This window comes from Hemiscyllium ocellatum, chromosome 2 (assembly GCF_020745735.1).
Source record: "Hemiscyllium ocellatum isolate sHemOce1 chromosome 2, sHemOce1.pat.X.cur, whole genome shotgun sequence".
Classification (NCBI taxonomy): domain Eukaryota; kingdom Metazoa; phylum Chordata; class Chondrichthyes; order Orectolobiformes; family Hemiscylliidae; genus Hemiscyllium; species Hemiscyllium ocellatum.
The window spans coordinates 42,850,315-42,873,257 of NC_083402.1; the positions used below are offsets into that span (position 1 = coordinate 42,850,315).

The 22,943-nt window shown below is 39.3% G+C and overlaps 2 protein-coding genes across 4 annotated transcripts in view; one reads left to right on the plus strand and one right to left on the minus strand.

Moving 5' to 3' along the window:
- The window catches only part of rad17 (RAD17 checkpoint clamp loader component), a 63,261-nt gene extending 56,235 nt beyond the window's left edge, over positions 1-7,026 (minus strand). The window contains exons 1-3 of one of the 3 annotated variants that reach the window (XM_060843911.1): positions 6,883-7,026; positions 2,376-2,492; positions 107-388 (exon numbers count right to left, since the gene is read on the minus strand). In XM_060843911.1, the coding sequence (XP_060699894.1) occupies positions 107-388; positions 2,376-2,420 (327 nt within the window). In that variant the 5' untranslated portion in view covers positions 2,421-2,492; positions 6,883-7,026. The other 2 variants (XM_060843919.1, XM_060843927.1) reach the window with 2 other exon arrangements.
- A 164-nt stretch (positions 7,027-7,190) lies between these two features.
- ak6 (adenylate kinase 6) lies at positions 7,191-21,627 on the plus strand. Its single transcript, XM_060843940.1, has 5 exons — positions 7,191-7,251; positions 11,830-11,922; positions 13,120-13,178; positions 18,607-18,752; positions 20,499-21,627. The coding sequence occupies exons 1-5, from the start codon at positions 7,221-7,223 to the stop codon at positions 20,686-20,688; spliced, it is 519 nt and encodes a 172-aa protein (XP_060699923.1). The 5' UTR covers positions 7,191-7,220; the 3' UTR covers positions 20,689-21,627.
- Positions 21,628-22,943: the final 1,316 nt, after the last annotated feature.

A 22,943-nucleotide genomic window follows, 5' to 3' on the forward strand; every position in this document is an offset into this window, starting at 1 on the left:
AAGCACTATTACCCAAGAAATGCAAGTGTTGAAAGCAACAATGGAAATTTGTTTTAAAATCTATATGACCAAACTTCTTTGGATTTATTATAAATTACATACGTACCTGGTTTTGAGGTTTATATTCATCCACCCAGGCTTTATCAGAATTTGAAACTGAATTTTGTCTACAACAGTCAAAGATGTGGTCTGCACCAGATGCCTTTGTCCTTTTTCTGCTCTTTGTGATGTTTAAGATTGAGGACTGCAGTGTTTTGTCTTGTTCTCTCCAAAGAATTTTCTGAACTCCAGTACTGGACCCTGAATTGCCAGATGGTTTTCTGTCTGAGGTTACCGGTAAACTAGAGTTGCTTATACCATCAAAAGACGGATTCACCCAGTGTGTCACCTAAAATGGCAATTTTGGAAAAGACAAGTTAATATATTGCCTTTCATGACTGGTCATCTCAAAATTCATTACAGTCACTTAAGTATATTTTAAGTCCCAGCTAAAAATATGGCAGAGAATGTGCACATGCCTGGAAAGAATGTGAGGACAAGATCATTTTTCTCTTAAAGATGTCGATTGAGGGATGAATATTGGCTGAGAAGTGAGAATCAATGTCACTCATAATTTAGCCCTCATCAACCTAGCAACATTCTTTATATCTTCAAGAACAAGTTTATTATTACTTGCTAGAGTTACACTGAGTTCACATAATGACATTCAATAGGAGGTAATTACTCGATTAAAGCTGCAGTATAATCACATTGTTTCCAAAAGTAAATCTTCTTTCATATGATGAGATACGCCAAGGAGTCTTAAATCTTTAAATTACATATATTTACAAGCTGGCATGTTTATTTCTACTCAACTTCTGATAATGTAATTAAAATATAGGGAAAAGTACAGTACCAATATGGGTATTTAACAATATGAAGTTTTATAACTTATTTTAAAAGTACTGTTACAGAAATGCCAATATTCTACTTTAGCAAGGCCAGACATCTCAACCTTAACCAAGAACAGTATTTCAGAGGAATGCAAAGGAATCTGCAACAATGCTGTTTATTAAACAAACAGTTTGTTAATATATTGAAAGCTTAAATCAAACTAAATTGAAATTTCCTGGACGCAAAGATGACAAATATGAACAAGATTCTCTAAAATATTCCAAAACAAATGCAGCCCAATATTTACAAATTATTACTCTGAGTTTTTTCCTCTGTTCCAATTTACCCAAGGAGTCTAAAAATAATTAGATGTATTGCCTCCATATGTTTTAGTCCCTCTGATACCTCTCACATAAAAACTTTCTCTGTTGAGACTCGTTAATGAAGAATTATTTGAAGGGATGGATTTCAATTTCTTCTTCTTTGTCACCTCAAACAGAGGGTTTCAGACAAGTATGGCATTGTCTCATGATCTGTCCCTTTCAAGTGGTGCTGGATAGACACAACAAAGGCATTCTTTATTTTGCTGTCTGCTTCTCTTTCATTGCAACATCCTCCATCTGTCACTGGCAGAGTAACTCGTGTCTGCTAATGCTGTTGAGGATTTCCGGGACCAGGGAGCACAGAACAAATTATACTATCATCATTTATAACAATTGAGTTTCAAGGAGCATCATATGCAACTCAAACTGTTAATTCTGTTTCTCTGTTCAGAGATGTTGCCAGACCTGATAAGTTTTTCCAGTCCAGCATTGGCAGGAGCTTGCTTTGAGTATTATCATTTAATTGGATATGTTTGTTATGCCTTAAAGGGGCATAAACGGGTCTATTAAATTGACTTTTGATTTCATGGATTACTCTGGGATATCTCAGTTTTTCAACAATGGTCACTGGACAGCAGTCAGAAACAGGGTGCCTGTTGCTCAGCTGAGAATAACTTGAAATGGTAGGTGAACTCAGCTCTTCCCATACTCTTCTGGCTCACTGTGAAATGCTTTATCTACTGAACTAATTAAAGTTGCATGGGATGTACAGTACAAAAATCATCCTTCAGCTTAAATCGCTCGTGTTTATGTTCCACACAAACCTCCTCTTGCTTTAGTTCATCTAACTCTACCCCAATGTGCTTCTCCTTGATATATTTACCAAATTACGCTATTTGTCTCAAACACTGCCATGCATCAGCAAGTTGCAGAAATTCATGTTTTGAACAACAAAATCAAAACTATGGTATTCTGAGCATTAAAAGTAAGAATAATTCCTCTAAATGTGAATAATTTACCATTTACAACATAATTGCAGCTTCAACTTCCATTTGAAATTGAAGTTGCATGACTATTGCAAATAGAAACAAGGGAACAACTTGTGTTATCACCCAGGGACTATAACTTTCAAAATGTACAAACTATAAACCCAACATACTGATTGCAAAATACATTTACCTTAGCAGAAACAACCTGTCTGCTGATAGAGGATTTTGACATCATCAACTTGGGCGTTATTCATAAGCAGGCTACGTTCTGCACCATCAATAATAAAGTCACTTCTCTCAAGTTCCGCTTTAGGAAGGAAAGAGAATATCAAGTTTTAACTCAATCATTTACCTCTGTTTATGGCTACTAAGTACTTCGAATTAACAAAATATATATTGTCACCTGAATGCAAGTCATTAGTAAAACTGAACGGGTAAACTCAGACATGGATTTTCTGCTTGATTGTGCTAGATTATTTGCTAAATCTCCTAAATAATCAGCATAAACAATACAAAGGATTGTGGAATTTTAAAGGCATATAGTGATTCACATCCAATTTTTCCAACAGTATCAAGATCATTGTGCAAAACACATACACAGAAGTGGCATACACCCCTGCAATGTAATCACTATTGGAGGCTTTCTGTAATTACACTGAATCGAACAAGTTTGAGGCAGCTGCAAAAATTAAACTAGATCTTTTTGGTACCAGGTACATTTTGTCAGTTTTAGTCTAAAACTTCCAAAAGGAATAACTATTGTGCCTTAATCTAACTAATAATTCAGTACTTTTTTTTAAAAAAAAAAGCATGTTCAGTCAAAGTATAATTCAAGTGCAGATTTTCACAATTGGAAATAATACAATTGACCTCACTATCCTTTAGCTGGGAAAGTGAAGTTGTGGGAGGTGGTTATAAAGTCAGCCATCACTCTGAGCTTGATCACAAGCCAGTTATCCTGCTGAAGTAATGTCAGTGAGAACACAATTGTGCATCTACAAATGGATGATTAATAATTACTGTCCACGATCATGTGAAAACAGAACACTTTAGAAGTGGTTAAACAGATACTTTTGCTGCTTTCATCAGTCCATTCCTAACTCAGAGATACTGAGATCAATAATTGCATATTTCTTTATTGAGAGCAGAGGGTGGGTTTGTCCATTAAATCTTACTACAGCACATCATTGGTAATGAGAAAGGAGGAGCAGCTTAAAATTAGCTGGAAGGTAATCCATTTTATATAAATCAGGGTCAGATTTTAGCCTTTAGAAGTTTTTCATAGGTAAAATAATACAAATATACTTTTTCCCCATAGAAGGTTTTGATCAGACCATTTGTAGATATTGAATGATGAACAAGCAGGAGGGACTAGAGGAATGACAGACTAAGGTGGCATTATATTACAGGCTATTTCTCTATATTGTCTTTCTTCAAATTAATAATTAACAAATTCTTGGTCGATATAAGAATACCATAAGAAAGGTACATGATACAGAATGATCTATTTTGGATTCCAATATTTAAGAAAAACAATGCAAAAAGAAGAGTTACAAACTGTGATTAAAGAAACTTACAATTTGCTTTCAACCATAAAATAGGCAGATGACAACAATCAAGGAATGTATTGTTTGAACAGGTGTAATGAACATAGCAAAAACAAATAATTTGAAACTGGCTAGTTTGATGATTTAAATTTCGAAAATATTTCATTTCAGGAACATAAAAAGATAAACTACTTAATCAGATTGCATTCTAAAACAAGATTATGGAAACCTTATACCTTTAAACATTGCAAAATGCAAGTTTCAAACAATTTTGAGGCAGTTCAAACCCATCAATTGCACAGAACTCAGTGTTTAAGTGATAGGTAGGTTAGATGCATTTATTCAGGGGTAAATGTAGGCTAACAGGGTAGGGGAATGGGTTTGGGTGGGCCATTCTTTGGAGGGCTAGTGTGGGCTTGTTGGGCCAAATGAACAGCTTGAACACTGTAGGGATTCTATGAGAACTATTGAGAGGGCCACGTTGGGTGTCAGGATAAGCACTCTGAGGTGGCCACTTTCACAAAGTTGTAAACTTAAGTTTGACTGAAGCATAACAGCAAAATTATATCGTACAGAATGCAAGGAACACCTTACGTGACATGTGAAAATTAATTTAAATTAAAAATTTGCAGCAATTCATAAGACATTTGGGGGTTATTAAAGGTACCACCATGTCCCAGACAATCACTGTGTTGCCATACATGCAATACCAGTGAAACCTTTTGACATGCAATGAATTGTGTAATTACAGTACTTTTACAATCTGCAGTCAATGAAAATGCTTCTAGGCCAATTCAAGTGGTGGAATTAATAGATTTAATTTGGCTAGAGACATTACATTACTCTTGGCTTACTTATTACTGTCAAGGCAGTGGACCAGTGCATTTTGACAAAAATTTAGCAAAACAACCTCACCATCTCATGTAGCTAGTGCATGTAAAACAGGATGAATTAAATACATAGATCTGAATATATTTTTGAAAAATTTGATACAAATTCACATATTGTACAAACTTTACCACACTGCACTAACTGACTGACTGGTTTGATTTTTCCAAGTAGCCAGATGCTAGATTTAAAAGGGAGTGATTCAAATCTATGATACCTTGGACAACTTAAATGTGTGCCTTTAACACACAAAAAAGTGCTTCACAGAAAATAGTCAGACAAAAATCAACACTGATGCAAAACAAGAAACAATATAGCAAGTGATTAAGTGTTTGGTCAAAGCTAAAAGTTTTCAGGAGGTTCAAAATCAGAGCAAGAGAGGTAGAAAAACCAAGATCTAGAGTGACTTGCCATTTAAAACTATTAACATGTAGCTGTTGGGAGAAACAACAAAATCGCAACCCTTCCAGGAAGGCAAGCTAATGGTGTCTGTTTAAATCCTAAACTTAGATTTTTATCTTGACAACAGAAATCTGAGCTGATTACGTACATGCAAACGAAGGAAAAACATTTTGAATCTTAGAAGCCCTAAAGTGTGGAAACAGGCCCTTTGGTCCAATAAGTCCACAGTGACCCATTCCCCTATTATTCTATATTTACCCCTGACTAATACACCTAACCTACAAATCTCTGAACAGTATGGACAAGTGAGCATGGCCAATTCATCTAACCTGCATATCTCTGGATTGTGGGAGCAAACTGGAGCAGACATGGGCGAAATGTGTAAACTCCACATAGACTGACAGTCTCCTGAGGCTGGCATTGAACCTGGGTCTCTGGCACTGTGAGGCAGCATCACTAACCAATGAGCCACCGTGCTACATTTTGGAGAGGGCGAAGCAGATATTAGGAAAATATTTGACTCAAATGGTAGGGTTCCATAATTAAACAAACAGTCTGATATCAACCAAAAGAATAGCTCTTATCCTTGATTTTGGAATGGCAGTGTGTGTGTGTATGTATATATATAAAGACTGCAGATGCTGGAAATCAGAAACAAAAAACAGAAATTACTGGAAAAACTCAGCACGTCCACAAGCATCTGTGGAAAGAAAGCAGAATTAACACTTCAGTTTCAGAGAGCCTTCTCGGCTTGCTGGGTTTTTACAGCAATTTCTGTTTTTGTTTTTATACATTGCATGTTATATTTTCTGGCTCTCAGATTAAACATAATCCCACTTTGGACTCAAAATATTGGAGCTTCATCATGTATATTTCTTGCTGTTCTCCTAGTGACTGATGGACAGGTGCATTATTACTTGGCACATAACTGATTTGCACACAGTAACACAACAATTAGCCCCTAGTTATCAACAATAATATTACACATAAACAAATATTTATACAGTGGCATTTGGTGCATGGTGCAAAACCATTATGCAGGAACTCATATGTACAAATTGGGAAACCAAAAACCAAAAGGCAAGATTGAACAAGGAAAGTGATTGGTGATACAGGCAAATAAATTAAAGGATTCCATATCTTGATTTTATTTTCCTTTATTCTTTCAAGAGCGTGGACATCACTAGCAGAGATGGTACTTGTTGCCAATTCTTAATTGTCCTGGAAAGCACCTATTAGAAAACCACTGTGGCTGACAGTTTGGAGTCACACTTTGGGTTGGAACAAACAGTTTAAAACTAGGTGGAAAATGAAGCTTCAATTCGGTAAACCGATTTTTGGGGGATAGGGGAAAGAAAGAGAAGAATATAGAACTTGATAGACATTAGCATTCCCGACCGAGTGATTTTGACAAGATGAAACAACAGGTCAGACCGACGGAACTTTTGGGCAATAAATCCCAGAGAAGTGAGTTGGGATTTTAATACCTCAAGCGTACAAATAGCAGCACAAAAGGGAAAAGGTAAATGCAGCATGGGAAACAGACAGATACACGGCAAAGAGAACATTGCAATCTACTTCTACCTGCTCAGAAGACAGGTGGGAGATTCTTGGTTTCTACCAACATTGTTCCGCCTGTAATCAGAGTGAAGGGAATACCTACTCCTTACGTAAAACGCTGAATTTACTGAAGCAGCGGATCTGGATGGGGTCCCCAGACTTGCAGCGCAGAGCCCGGCTCCTTCTTGGACCATGGCCCCGAGGCCGGGACAAAAATCGAAAGCCTTTAAGGGGCACAGAGTGTTAGTGCACCCGCCAGGACACAGCATTATCAAGTTGAAATGACCTGTCCACACATACCTGCCAAACAAGTCACAATTTTCACGGAAACAGCCCGGACTCTCACTTCCCTCCGTCCGGTTTAAAAAACTCCAACTGCACTCCGGGGGCCTTCCTGCCACCGGCGCAGGCTGTTAGCTATCTTCAGATGTGCCTGTAGTCCTTCCATGTTAGAGCAACGAGATAGTGAACCTTTGTTTTCCGCTCAGGTCAGTCGCAAACCGGACCGGGCTCAATCTGTTAGTATTTAATTTCTTGAATCAGTTCAGATGATCGTGGAAAGGACAGGCCATGACGTGCATACAGATGGTCAGGACCAAGGTAAGGACCCCAGGAGTCCGACCACACGCGCCTGGGACATGGCGAGGGAGCCGAACATCCTGTTGACAGGTCAGTAACTCAAACCCCCCGCCAGAAAGTTACTTTTTGTTCAGACCTTGATCAGTATTTTTCTTTGCCGTTTCTGTTGTCTTTAGCTATGGTATCAAAACAAAACAAGAAGGGAAATTGGGGATAGTATTAGATCCAAGGAAGATGCGGAGAAGTTGGCCCAAGCATTCCTGATGAAGGGCTCTGGCCCGAAACGTCGAATTTCCTGTTCCTTGGATGCTGCCTGACCTGCTGTGCTTTAACCAGCAACACATTTTCAGCTCTGATCTCCAGCATCTGCAGACCTCACTTTTTACCCAACACCGCAGACCCGAGTAGGAACAGTTTAGATTTCAGCAAAGGACAACAAAAGGGTTGATTAAGAGGGCGAGAATTTCTAAGTTAGCCAGTAACACTGAGTTGAGTGATAGAGCAAAATATGCAGAGGATATTGGAAATCTGTAGAGGAAGTACAAAGACTGCAAAGTGAGTGGGCAAAGGTCTGGCAGATGGAGCACAATGTTGGTAAATGTGAGGTCATCCATTTTGGTCGGAATAACCGCAAAATAGATTATTATTTATGCAGTGAAAAATTGCAGCATGTTGCTGTGCAGAGGGACCTGTCCTTGTGTATGAATCTTTAAAATGTGGTTTTTAGATACAGTGAGTGATTTAAGAAGGCAAGTAGAATATTGTCTTTCCTTGCTCAGGGCCTACTCCTGTTCTTATTTCTTACGTTCTTCTGAATAAAGTACAAGAATAAACTTGCGGGGAATATACAAACTGATTTTAAATGCTTCTATGGCAATGTAAAGTGAAAACGTTTGGTGGAAACAATTACATTCAGAAACAGGAGAAGTTAGAATGGAGCACAAAGAAACGACAGACCAACTAAATCCATATTTTGGTTCGGTGTTGCAAAGGAGAACACAATAACATCCCAGAAATGGTGGGGAACACAGGACTAAGTGAGAGAGAGGAATCCAAGAAAATCACTGTTAATGGGGAAATGGTGTTCGGGATTGATGGGACTAAAAGCGGTTAAATCCCCAGGGCCTGAAAATCTACATCCCAGAGAACCCTAAAAAAGTGGCCCAAGAAATACTGGATGATTTGATAATCAACTTTCAAGATTTCAAAATATAAAATTTTAAAAGGACCAGACAGGGTAAACATAAAGAATGTTCCCGTTTACCAGGGAGTCCAAAACCAGAGGTCACAGTTTAGGATACAACATGGGCCATTTCGGACCGAGATGAGGAGAAAGTTCTTCACCCAGAGAGTGATGAGCTTGTGGAGATCTCTGCCACAGAAAGTGGTTGAAACTAAAACATCGAATTGTTTCAAAAAAGAGTTCTGTGTAGTTTTAAGGTCTAAAGTGAATAAGAAGGTATGGAGAGAAACCAGGAATTGGACAGTGAGTTCAATGATCAGCCATGATCATATTTAATGGTGGAGGATGCTGGAAGTTCTGAATGGCCTACTCCTACTCTTAGTTTCACTGTTTCTATGTAGTTCAGTTCATTCCCACAATGCATTCAATAAGTGCTTTCGAAAATGAAGACTGTTGAATTGAGATTTTGATCTAAAATATCAGTTATTCCTAATGAATCATATATAATATTTTTCTAAAATGTTTGCAGTTTTTTAGCACCTTTTAATATAATAAAAATTCCCATTTGCAATCCACTGCATTCCAGGAGATTATCACTCAAAAATTGATACTGAGACCAAGAAGATGGCCTAAATGCAAGTGATCAAAAATCTGGCCAAGGAGCTCAATTTTAAGGGGCACCTTAGAAGACATGCGCAGAGGTTTGTGGCCTGGACTTTGGAGGAATGCAATGTCTTAGGGTTGGGAGAGTTTACTGAGATAGTGAGAATTAAATTCATCAGGGTCTGAACATAAGCAGGATTGTAAATGGGGAGGTATTGGGAATTCATTCGCTCATTGAACACGGTGATTTATCCATGTACTACACATGACTGCATGAATGCATCATGTTTACTGCAGAGAAACAGATCATTGAGTTCAACTATTTCCATGCTCATATTTGTGTTCTGCTTCCCTTCACTCCACATCTAACTTCAACAGTTTCATGTTCTGTTCCCTGAGATTAGAACAATTTTTTTTTGCTGGTCTGTGAAATGTGGACTAATTTTCACCAAAAAGCTGTGGATAGTGCGCTATTGAATTTATACAAGGCAGAGTTAGATAAATGTTCAATAGACGGGAAAGTCAAAAATTGGGGGAGGGTCAGACGAAAAACTGGGTTGAGACCGCAACCAGCTCAACCGTAATCTTATTGAATTGTGCAGTAAACTTGTAGGGGTGAAAGGCCTGCTTTTGTTCTGAGGTCCTGCGTTTGTAAATCTTGCTCAGCCTGCTACAGTAATCAGGAGAGGGTAATATTGGTGTGGAGTTTGTAGGAGGGTTGGATGTTAATGACTTTACTGTTAATAGGAGATTATCATCAGAAACATGGATTGTGTAGAGCAAACGCCTCAAATCCATTGAGAGTCGTTACCGGTGGTACCTGTGCAAAATCCTGCAAATTGACTGGCAAGAGAGACATACAAACAAGAATGCTCTCACCCAGGCCAATATCCCCAGTATTGTGGCAGTGGGTAGGCACAACCAGCTGCAGGCCACTTTGTCCGTACGCATGACACAAAATTCCCTAAACGAGTGTTGAGAGTATAGGCTGGAAAAGCGTAGCAGGTCAAGCAGCATCCGAGGTGCAGGAGAATCAATAACTCTGACGTACGTCCTTCATCAGGAATGAAGGTTGTGGGTCGATGCTGAGAGATAAATGGGAGAGGGGTGGGGTTTGGGGAAAGGTAGCTGAGAAAGCGATAGGTGGATGAAGGTGAAGGAGAAGATGATAGGTCGGGGGGGAATAATGGACAGGTCCGGAGGGTGGTGCCAAGTTGGACGCTTGGGACTGGGATAATGTAGGGTGAGGGGAAATAAGGAAGCTGTTGAAAGTGGCCCAATTCAAGCTTCTTAATGGTAAGTGATCACTCGGATGTCAGAAGGAATGTTACAAAGATATTCTGAAAACCTCCATAAGCAAATGCATTGCTTGCCCAGAATGTGCAAACTGGAGAAGGCAGCAAATACTTGAAGAATCATTGAGTGGAGCATGTGGAGGCCATGCACAAGCAGTGGAAAGAATGCAGAGAAGCAGAGTGTCCTATCCATTTGTCTCCTCAAACACCACTTGCCCCACTTGTGGCAGTGTCTGCAGCTCCCGGTTTAGACAATTCCTACCTCCCCTCAAAGTGGAATCAAGTCATCGTCAGCCCCGAGACACGAGCAAAGAAGCAAAAAGTAACTGAAGAGAATTGTGACTTCTCTATGATTGTCTCACAATCCAGTCTTTGAACATAGGAAGTAGAACATGGAAGAGTGGAGAGTTCAGTCTGAGTGCTATCAGCATATATGTGAAAGTTGACTCAATTTTGTTGTCATGACTAGCAGCATATATAAATAAGAGAGAATGGCTTCATTGGGGTCAATTGTGTTAGTGTGGAAGGAGAAGTCATTGCTGGCAGCCCTGTGGCTCCATTCTGTGGATAAAAGTGCAACCAAACTAGAGCAGTTTTTTTTTAATGGAGGAAAAGTGTGAAATAATTGTTTGGTTAACTGCATCAGTAGCTGTAGACAGGTGAAGGATGATGAGAAAATACAGTGTCATGGTATAATTAGGTACTTGGTTTTTTTTGCCCTGAGTAGATTCAATGGACGAAGGATCTTTTTCTGTGCTGTTGATATGGCTTACTCTTTGGTCATATTGACGTAAGGCAAATTCTTAGCTTGATAAAGGTGATGGCAGGGGAAAGATGTTATGGATCAATATGGGAATAGATTTTGGAGGTGAAAACACCTTTAAGGACTTTGGACAGGAACATGAAGTTGAAGAAGGGAGCAGGATTTGAGGAAAGATTAGCATAATTAACAATGACAACTCATGTAGTGATTGAGGGAATTCAGATGGCCACCAGTTTATTGGAATGGCATCAAGGGAGTAGGACGTGTGTTTGATGGTCAAAACAACAGGCTAGAAGTTGTCAAAGGCACAGAAGTTTTAGGTTAAAGTAGCAGCTGAGCAGTTGGACAAAGTAATTCATAAGCTGCTCACTTAAGGGAAAGAAGTTTAAGGAGAGAGTGGTAGAGAAAGTCTGTTTATTAACTTTGTTCTCTAAGGTAATCCTGAGAGAGTGAGCTGGTTTTGCAGGTAAGTTTGAAGTCTGGTGATCCATTATTGAATAATTAATTCAATTTGCACATGAGCTGCCAAAGTCTGCACCCATTGAATTTCAGGGACATGATGAGGACAAAGAACTGGGGTGAGAGAGAATAAGGACAGATGACAAGAATATCAAAGGTGGAGTTGGTGGAATATAAATTTCGAGAAGTCTGAGTATCTGTCTTCAATAGTTTTATTTATTGTAGCCTAACATTTTACCGAGCAGATTAAGACATCACCTATCAGAAGTCATATTTCTTAAGGGTTAACCTGGATTGTAGATAGTGAAACTCCACCCTGTTGTTTTAATGGTACGTCATAATGTCTATATTTATTATTTTGACAGGTACTCCAGGTGTTGGAAAGACTACCCTTGGTAAAGAGTTGGCTGGAAGAACTGGATTGACATACATTAATGTGGGAGAACTTGCAAAAGAAGGTGAACATGAATGGAAAAGAGTATTTCATAATATTAATATAGTAATTGCTGGATAAAATGAGTTATCATGTAATCCACCCGGTTTACACCTCAGCTTAATGTAACTACTAGAATTGTCTGCTGTCAGATCTTGTACAAATCCATTTGTTGCTGAAAAACGTTTAGTGATTTTTGAGAGCTGGACTTGACAATAGCGCTCAATAGCATTTACTGGCAGTCTTGATTAGCATGACTGTCTTTTAATTTCTTGACTAATTTTCCACACATTTAAGGTACAATGGAATATTCTTTATCATTATTTGATTGAAGGTTTTGAATCCAAACACTGTGTTAACCCATACTGAATCTTTGAGAGTTTCACAAGAGATTTTTATCATTGACATGAATTCTTCTTGCCTTAGTAATATCAAAAGGAATGTATTTATTCATTTTCAAAACAAATAGGAGTTGGTAAAGGTCTTATGCTTGCATAGAGATGTTTTAAAATCTGCAATTCAAGGATATGAAATGTAAATGACAGCATAGGGTAATTTTAAAAAAATGTGTTTGATAATAGAGAACTCAGTTGACACTGTTTTCATAATGATTCTTACCATGCCGCATCAGTTTACCTGATTAATGCAACTGCCTAGTAACATTATCGTTGAACTATTAATCCAGATGTTCTGGGACCCAGATTCAAATCCCGCTCTGCCAGAGACTGGTATTTGAATTCAGTAAGAATCTAATGGTGATCATGATTTATTGTTGATTGTCAAGAAAACCCATCTGGTTCACTAATATCCTGTCTGGCTGATCTGTGACTGCAGAGCCACAGCAATGTGGTTGATTCCAAAGTGTCCCCCTGGCAATTAGGCACGGACAATAAATGATGGTCGAGCTAGCGATGCTCTCATCTCATGAATGAATAAAAACATTTTCTTTTGTTAAGACTTGTACAAGTCCATAGTGTTCAAGTAAATTGATAGACATTTTACATTCAGCAAAACAATGGAAAGTAATAATCATTGCTCAGTCCTGCTATTAATACAGGGTTTCATGTATATAATATAATATGTAATGTATCAATTATACATTTTGCTTGCATCATATTTGCAAAGTGTGTGTTGATGTAATTTATTTATGCCTAGCTTTCTCTCAGGATTTATTGTGCTGATTGGAAAGATGATGTAAATGCTTTCTCATGTTCTTGTAAAGGTAATCTTTATGAAGGCTATGATGAAGAATACTCCTGTCCCATTCTGGATGAAGACAGGGTGAGGTTGTGATATAAAACCATACTATAACGCAAAATGATTTTGAATAAAGTAATTTTCCCATGTCCATTCTTTTGTTTAAATATTTATTAAATGTACACTTGCTGCTAATTTTATAGTATCTTATTGAACTTTTAGATTCTGATTAAATTGCTCAGACTCGTAGAGCCAAGACAGTTAGACAAACTTCCAATTAGCTTTTTCTTCTTTGGATATACTTTGAGTGGGCTGAAATGGACTTTGTGATGCCTAAATAAACATTTTTCAGCTCTTCTCAGCTCAATATTTAAATACGTAATGACTATCTCATGGTTTATAACTATCTAGGGGTCAAATAAAGTTCATTTTGGAGTTTAGAATATTTTCCATCATTCATTTACATTTGGAATACAGTGTTCAGTTCCAGATACCACAATTTGTGATTAGCACTGGTCTCAGATTTAGTAGAACTATAGTGGGCGGCACGGTGGCACAGTGGTTAGCACTGCTGTCTCACAGCGCCTAAGACCCGGGTTCAATTCCCGACTCAGGCGACTGACTGTGCGGAGTTTGCACGTTCTCCCTGTGTGTCTGCGTGGGTTTCCTCCGGGTGCTCCGGTTTCCTCCCACAGTCCAAAGATGTGCGGGTCAGGTGAATTGGCCATGCTAAATTGCCCGTAATGTTAGGTAAGGGGTAAATGTAGGGGTATGGATGGGTTGCGCTTCGGCGGGTCGGTGTGGACTTGTTGGGCCGAAGGGCCTGTTTCCACACTGTAAGTAATCTAATCTAATCTAGAATTCCAAGTAGGAGTTTTACATAAATTAGGGATTTACTTCTGCTGATTGGAAAATCTAAGAGAGTCTTAAAAATTAAAGCTGTTCCTTTGCAGGCGCAAAGTCTGGAAATGCCTTGATATACAAAAGGTGGTAAATTTTCTCCCTTCTCTGTAAATGTTGATTGAAACTGAGTCAATATCTAACTTTATTTCTGAGATTGATGTCTTTTAATCAAAGGGGTTATTAACAAAATACAAAAGAACTTAATAGAGTTCTTTGAGGCAGTAACCAAGTTGATAGATGAAGGAAGGACTGTAAATGTCATATACATGGACTTTAGTAAGGTGTTTGATAAGGTTCCCCATGGTAAACTAATGGAGAAAGTGAAGTCACATGGTGTGCAGAGTGTTCTAGCAAGGTGGATAAAGAACTGGTTGAGCAACAGGAGACAGAGAATAGCAGTTGAAGGGAGTTTCTAAAAATGGAGAAAGGTTACCAGTGGTGTTCCACAGGGGTCAGTGTTGGGGCCATTGTTGTTTGTGATATTCATAAATGATCTGGAAGAGGCACTGTTGTATGATCAGCGGGTTTGCAGATGATACGAAGATTGTTGGAGTAGTAGAAAGGGACTGTCAAAGAATACAGGAGAATATAGATAGACTGGAGAGTTGGGCGGAGAAGTGGCAGATGAAGTTCAGTCCAGGCAAATGTGAGGTGATGCATTTTGGGAATTCTAATTCTAGAGCGAATTATACTGTGAACGGACGAGCCTTGGGAAAAGTTGATGAGCAGGGAGATCTGTGAGTTCAGGTCCATTGTATCCTGAAGGTTGCTGGACAGGTGGATAGAGTGGTCAAGAAGGCATACAGTATGCTTGCCTTCATCAGACGGGGTATTGAGTATAAGAGCTGGCAGATCATGTTAAAATTGTACAAGACTTTGGTTCAGCTGCATTTAGAATACTGTGTACAGCTCTGATCACCACATTACTAAAAGGTAGATGCTTTGGAGAGGGTGCAGAGAAGGTTTACGAGGATGTTGCCTGGTATGGAAGGTGCTAGCTCTGAAGACAGTTTTATTTTGATTAGAAAAAAAGAGATTGAGGGGGGACCTGATCGAGGTCCACAAAATCATGAAGGGTACAAACAGGGTAGATAGAGATAAGCTCCTTCCCAGGATGAAGGATTCAATAACGAGACGTCACACATTCAAGTTAAGAGGTGAATAGTTTAAAGGTGTACACGCGGCAAGTACTTTACACAGAGGGTGGTAGGTGCCTGGAACCCGTTGCCAGCAGAGGTAGTAGAGGCAGGCATGGTAGATTCATTTAAGGTGCATCTATACAGATGCATGAGTAGGTGGGGAGCAGAGGGCTACAGATCCTTAAGACAGGTTTAGACAGTGAATTTGGATAGGCTCAGGCCTAGAGGACCGAAGGGCCTTTTCCTGGGTAAGAAATTTTTTTTGTTCTTTGTAATGTCTTAGATTAACAGAAATCTATGGGACAAAGTTTGGATTATGAAGTCAGGTCACAGATCAGCCAGGATCTTATTGAATTTTGACATAGTCATAGAGATGTACAGCATGGAAACAGACCCTTCGGTCCAACTTGTCCATGGCGACCAGATACCCTAACCCAATCTCGTCCCACTTGCCAGCACATGACGCATATTCCCTCCAAACCCTTCCTATTCATAGACCCATCCAGAATGCCTTTTAAATGTTGTAATTAAACTAGCCTCCATCGCTTCCTCTGGCTGCTCATTCCATACACGTACCACCCTCAGTCCAAAGATGTGCAAGTCCGGTGAATTGGCCATGCTAAATTGCCCATAGTTAGGTGCATTAGTCAGGGGTAAGTATAGGGTATGGGTCTGGGTGGGATGCTGTTCGGACGGTCGGTGTGGATTTGCTGGGCCAAAGGGCCTGTTTCCATACTGTAGGGAATCTAATCTAATCTCTGCGTGAAAATGTTGCCCATGAAGTCTCTTTTATATCTTTCCCCTTTCACCCTGAACCTCTGCCCTCTAGTTCTGGACTCCCCAACCCCAGGGAAAATACTTTGTCTGTTTATCCTATTCATGTCCCTCATGATTTTATAAACCTCTATAAGGTCACCCCTCAGCCTCTGACGCTCCAGGGAAAACAGCCCTCGTCTTTTCAATCTTTCCCTATAGCTCAAATCCTCCAACCCTGGCAACATCCTTGTATATCTTTTCTGAACTCTTTCAAGTTTCACAACATCCTTCCAATAGGAAGGAGACCAGAATTGCATGCAATATTCCAACAGTGCCTTAACCAATGTCCTGTACAACCGCAACATGACCTCCTAACTGCTGTACTCTGTACTTTGACCAATAAAAGAAAGCATACCAAACGCCTTCTTCACTATCCTATCTACCTGCTACTCCACTTTCAAGGTGCTATGAACCTGCACTCCAAGGTCTCTTTGTTCAGCAACACTCCCTAGGACCTTAATGTTAAGTGTAAAAGTCCTGCTAAGATTTGCTTTCCCAAAATGCAGCCCCTCGCATTTATCTAAATTAAACTCCATCTGCCACTTCTCAGCCCATTGGCCCATCTGGTCAAGATCCTGTTGTAATCTTAGGTAACCTTTTTCGCTGTTCACTACACCTCTAATTTTGGTGTCATCTGCAAACTTACTAACTATACCTCATATGCTCACATCCAAATCTTTTACAGGGAAACTTTGATTATCTGAATGAGATGGGTGGGCACTATTTCGTTTGGATAATTGATTAAATGCTTTTCCTCTAGGGCTCGCAGTTTTTAAAGTCTGCTCCCCATTCAGGAGACTAGCAGCAGCGCATTGCGTGTGAACCACTGCCCCCCCGCCTGCCCCCAAACCGCTTCGAACACCGCTCGCGCTCCAACCTGGTCCAACACCACCTCCAACCCCCCAACCCCGTCCAACACCTCACCCCACTTCACCCCCCCAGCACTCAGCAGATGAGCCCCCATCCCCAATACTGCCCGCCATCCACAAACCCTGTACAACACCACCCCCAAACGTGTTCAACACCACTCTCTGCCCACCGTCCATCACCGCCCCTCGCCCTCCAACACCGTGCGTCCGTGCCCCCCAAACCTGTCTAACACCGCCCACACCCCCAACCCCGTCCAACACATTCCCCCCCCCCACCCCGTGCCCCAAACCCATCCAACAGCGGACTGGTCACTAACGAGAAGGCTGCTGCTGCCTTGGTGGGGTAAGTCTCCAAATAACACACACAGCCACAGCCACACACACAACATTTTACGGCAACTTTTTGACAGGTTCCACGTTTGCCCTGTATAGGACAATGTTGGAGAGATATCTGGGGAAGGGGTTTTGGGGTACACCCCTCTGTAGAACTCCAGGGAAAGTGTGGGCCGGAGGTCATTGACTTGGAGACGGTGCCTGTTTAATCACTAAACAAAAGACATGTCAGTGTTGGAAACACGTCTTTGATGTAATGTTTCTATTGGGACCTCAAGATCTCCTTCGGATAATCCGATTTTTAGATAATTGGTATTCGGATTATCGAGGTTCCTCTTTATATAAATGATGAAAAGTAGTGGACCCAGCATTGATCCTTGTGGCACTCCACTGGTAACAGGCCTCCACCATCACCCTCTGTCTTCTACCTTTGAGCCAGTTCTGTATCCAAATGGTGAGTTCTCCCTGTATTCCATTAGATCTAACCTTACTCACCAGTCTCCCATAGGGAACCTTGTCGAACACCTTACTTGAAGTCCATATAGATCACATCTACCACTCTGCCCTCATCAATCCTCTTTGTTACATCTTCAAAAATCTCAATCAAGTTTGTAAGACATGATTGGAACAGACTCCAGGGGCTAAAGAGCCTATAGTTTTCTTTCTTGCCCTCCTCTACCAAATACATGTTTTAAGATATTTCAGCTCATGATTTCAACTTTTAAAATTTTAATTTTCACAAGAATAATGAGGTCTCTAACATATTCTTGGCTTTCACTGTATGTGATTGAATGACTAGATTTTTTTTAGATCATGCTCCAGCAAATCAAATGAATTATTGATCTTTAAAAAAACTCTGCATTATCTATTAATGTAAAGGACCCCAGGTCTGTAATTTATTTTGTTCTGTATTTTAATCTTTGTTTGTGGTCCCTCTCGTCACCAAGGCTCTACCAGCTTCAGCAGCACTTTAATGCATCTTCCAAGAGCTATTCTGTGCCATGTCAGTGCTAGATTGGCAGGGTTTATCAGTCTGGAGTAAAGCTGTTTAGTGCCTTTGCTCAATATCCAAACAGCACAAGTAACTGGATGGTGGTTATGATCAGAATTATGCCTGGTTCCACCCCATCCACTAAACATGAAGACATTAACATTAATTTTAACACCATATTGGTGCTCTGAACTCAGTGCAGATGTGAAACGAGACTGTGCGCATTGCGAAGTGAAATATTTATCCACTCATTCATTCATTGAAGCTTTTTTTGGGAGATCCACTACAAGCTGAGCTTCACTAAATCACAAATGTTTTACCACACAGTGACAAATTTACTGTTTAATTTTGAGCCAAAATCTGTATATCTATATTTTCACATACGTGTATGCACCTGTGTATTTGATAGTTATTATAGTACATTCATATAAACTTAATTTGAGGAACAATCTGTTTTCCAGGTGGTTGATGAACTTGAAGATAAAATGAGTGAAGGTGGGATAATTGTAGATTACCATGGTTGTGACTTCTTTCCGGAGCGCTGGTTCCACATTGTGTTCGTACTTCGTACAGATAATTCAATTTTATATGACCGATTGGAAAACAGGTACTAACTGTTTAATATGATATTTATGTTTACTTAAAATTCAATTTACTCAAAATATTCTTGATGCACATTTGCACTGTTTACGTAAAAGTATTTTCCTCTCCAGCCACACTCACAAAACAATCATCCTAGGGACTCAGTATTTTTCTTCAGGTCAGGGAACAGATAATTGTATATAATGGTAAATAATATTGTTTCCTAGACACTGGCCATCTTTCTGTATCTTGTTCAAATGGCTATTAATTTTTGAGCTTTTGTTTTTTGAGGATATATGAACTCAGTGGTAAATTCACTTGAGCCCAGGCTTGTTTTTAAACACAGTTTTCGTACAAGCATGTTTGGAAGACAATACGGTTACCAGTCAGAAGGTGCTAGTGCTTCCAAATAAACTTGTTGGACTATAACCTGGTGTTGTGTGATTTTTAACTTTGTCCACCCTAGTCCAACACCAGCACCTCCACATCATGATTGCCCTTCTCAACCTATCAGCTTCCTTTGAGATAGTTGACTATGTCAACCTCCACCAATAGCTCTTAATTGTTATTAGGCTGTGTGGAAGTGTGCTTTCTTGACTCCCTTTCTTATCTATCTAATTGTAAGCGCTTGAAGTGATTTCTCATCCTGCTGCTTCATTATTCCCAGTCCCCACAATATACCATCTCCTATTTCTCATTCCTACACTGACAATGTCTAGTTCTTCCTTGGTGCCATGTCTGCAGATTCTTCAATTGTCTCTAAAATGTCTGACTGCTTGATATCTAATTCTGGATTAACAGAAATTTCCTCCAGATAAAATATTGAGAATGATGAAGGCATTGGCTTCAGTCCTTTCCCCAAACTGTTTTTGAGCCGATTACTCCCAACCCTCTCTCTGGCAGCCTTACTGCCACATTTGACCCTGAGATAAGCTTGTGACCACATCCATCACCAAGATTATATTTTCACCTCTGTACCTTTGCCAGATTTAGGTCCTATCTCAAATTATTTGCTGAAACCCTCAGAGATACTTATGTTACACCTAGACCTGCCTATTCCAATACTTTACTGGTTGGTTTCTAGTGTTCTACTCTCTTAAACTTCAGATTTCCCAAAAATTTGGTGCTGGTGCCTTAATTTGTGCTAAAGTGATTGATATTCTATTACTTTGAGCTCACTGATGTTCATTGGCTTTCTTCAGGCAACTTCTTAATTTTGGAATTTCCATCTGTATTTTCAAATTTCCATTTCTTAGTCCCTCTATTTATCTGCATCTTCATTTAGCATTGTCGTAGGAGAAAGCTGTGTGCCACCATTTCTGGATTTTGCAAGTACTTTCGACTTTAATCATTGTGCTATTGGCAACCATGTATTCATCTATCAAGTGGCCTTACCTCCTGAAACCTCTCTTCCTACCTTGTACATGTTCCTTAAACCGAGCTCTTTGACCAAACTTTAGCTCATCTATTCTAATATCTCCTAATATGACTGTCAAATTTTGTTTGATGATGCTTCTTTGATGTGGTTTGGGATGTATTATGATGTTAAATGTGCCGTGTAAATGCAAGATGTCTTGGCACTACTTTTTTTATCCTTTTCAATGCCAGATGTTTTGCTGTCCGTTGTAGTATTTCTGCTGCTTTGTCTGAAGTTAGGAAATACAGCACAGACTTTAGATCAAATCTGAGATCGTAATCTGGAAAGATTGGAGACATTTGCTTAACTTCTGTACTATAAGAAATGACAATTGACATTTAAATTTGCTTTCAGGAGTTACAGTGGAAAGAAACTTGAGGACAACATACAGTGTGAGATTTTCCAGACTATATATGAAGAAGCTATGGAGTCATATCGGGAGGAAATTGTCCATCAGTTACCCAGTAATACACCTGAGGACCTGGAGAGAAATTTGGATCAAATCATACAATGGATTGAACAGTGGATGAAAGATAACAATTGAATGTTGGCAATTGTCAACGTCCTTGTACTAAAACAAAGGACTTGTGTATAAATGGCAAATGTAATCTGACATAGCTGATTTCATTGAACTGTCTTTACAGTGGTATTTTCAGCAGCAGATAAAACAAAGGACTTTTAGGCTATATAAAGATTTAATTAATTGTCAAATATTTACATTTAAAATTCGTGGTGTTCATTGTAAATATTTTGCTTCTGAATGAATGTGTGAAGATGAAGAAAGACTGCATTTTTTCATTTATAAATTGTCTATTTCAAACAAACCACTTATGTAAATAAGACTTTAAAAAAATGATGAATTTTGAAAATATTGTACATTGAGAAGAGAGACAAGTTTTAGAAGCTTTTCATCAGGACATGTGCAAGAATGTCAAATTTACACCAACTGTGTTCCCAGTGCTTTCTCCATGGCAATCAATCAGAATGTTTGTCTCCTGTAGTGTAAGTTATTGGTTGTCCAAGTTTGGCAAACTTGTGTTTGTGCTGATGAATAAGTTCTATATGTGTTCAAAATACACTATCCCATATCCCCCTTTGAAAGGCAAATTTAATTTAAGCTAGGTGAGGTATTAAACTTGAACAGGAAAGCTTGGATACAATTACTGCACCAAGGTGACTGGACATTTGTTCAAAGTAGGTGTGACCATTGACTCACATTTAATATGTTTCAATTTACTCGGTGTTAGATTTTAAATTAAAATCAAAAGAATACTTCATGCATAAAGTACTTATCCTGTTTTCTCTATTCTAATTTATTAATCTCAATTAAAGGTGTTGGTTGTATTTCCCTAATAATGTTTGTTACTGCTTTATTTACTGCTTTACTGTTTTTTCCATTAACTGGAAGGAATGTTCTGATTAATTCAATGTTTATCTTGATCTATTTTTCCAATATGTAACTTGTCATGCAGGACACAAAAAAAAACATTTCTATCAAGCAGATATGTAAACTTTTCAATTTAAAAGTTTGGAATAGTGATATAGTGATATTTCTAAAATAAAATATTCAATAGAAAAATTACAACAGGCATGGTATTCTAAAAAATTCCACTGCCACCACATTTTTTTTTTTATTCGGTGTGATCCAGGAGCAAGAGTTGCAGGAGCCTCCGCCCCAGTCGCAGGTTAAAGAGTTTTGCTCTCTGTATGGACAGGAATGGGAACTGCAGGGAGGATGAGCTGATTGCCCACAGCACTGTGGTGAGGGAACTATTCAAGAAGAGAAATGTCATTGTAATTGGGGATAATATAGGACACTGTTCTCTGTCACCAGAATCGGGAGTCTTCAAAGGTTGTGTTGCCTGTCTGGTGCTCAGATTCAGGATATCTCGTTTGGACTGCAAAGGAACTTGGAGGGCGAGGGTAAAGATCTAGTGGTTGTAGTCCTCGAAGGTACCAAAGACATAGATAAAACTAGCGCAGAGGTTCTGCTAAGGGAGTATGAACACAGCCAGGAGCTAAATTAAGAAACAAACAAAAAGGTATTAATCTCTGGATGACTACTTGAGCCACGAGCTAATTGGCACAGTCATTTAGATTAAGGAGGTAAATGCGTAGCTCAAAGATTGATGTGGGAGAAATGGGTTTGAATTCATGGAACGTTGGCACCAGTGCTGGGAAAGAAGGGATCTGTTCTGAAAGGATGGTCTTCATCTGAACTGTGCTGGGATCAGAGTCCTACCATATCACATTACTAGGGCTGTAGACAGGACTTTCAACTTAATAACTGAGGGAGAGGGTTCAGTTATAGGGGAAGTTAGAAAACCTGAATTAGAGAAGGATGTAAGAGTGCAGAACTCAGGGGAAGTTACTAAAATCTCCAGCACAGACACAAATAGGAGAAGAATGTTTGGAAAGGGTTTACAAACAAACTTCAAGCATACTGGACAAACGAATGATAATAAGAAGAGGAAGAGTTAATATAGGACAAAAGGTGTTATATCTGAAATGATGCAGTAAAAGGAACAAGGTAAATTAGATTGTGGTGCAGATCGAAATTGGCAGGTATGACATAGTGGGCATCGCCGAGACGTGGCTGCAAGGGGATTAGGTTTGGGAGCTGAATATTCAAGGATATGCATCCTATTGAAAAGATAGGTAAATGGACAGAGGAGATGGGATAGCAAGTGAAATTAAATCAATAGTGAGAAACACAGTAGGGTGAGATGATGTAGAATCTGTGTGCATAGAATTGAGGAACCACATAGATAAAAAACCATAGTTGGAGTTATGTGCAGG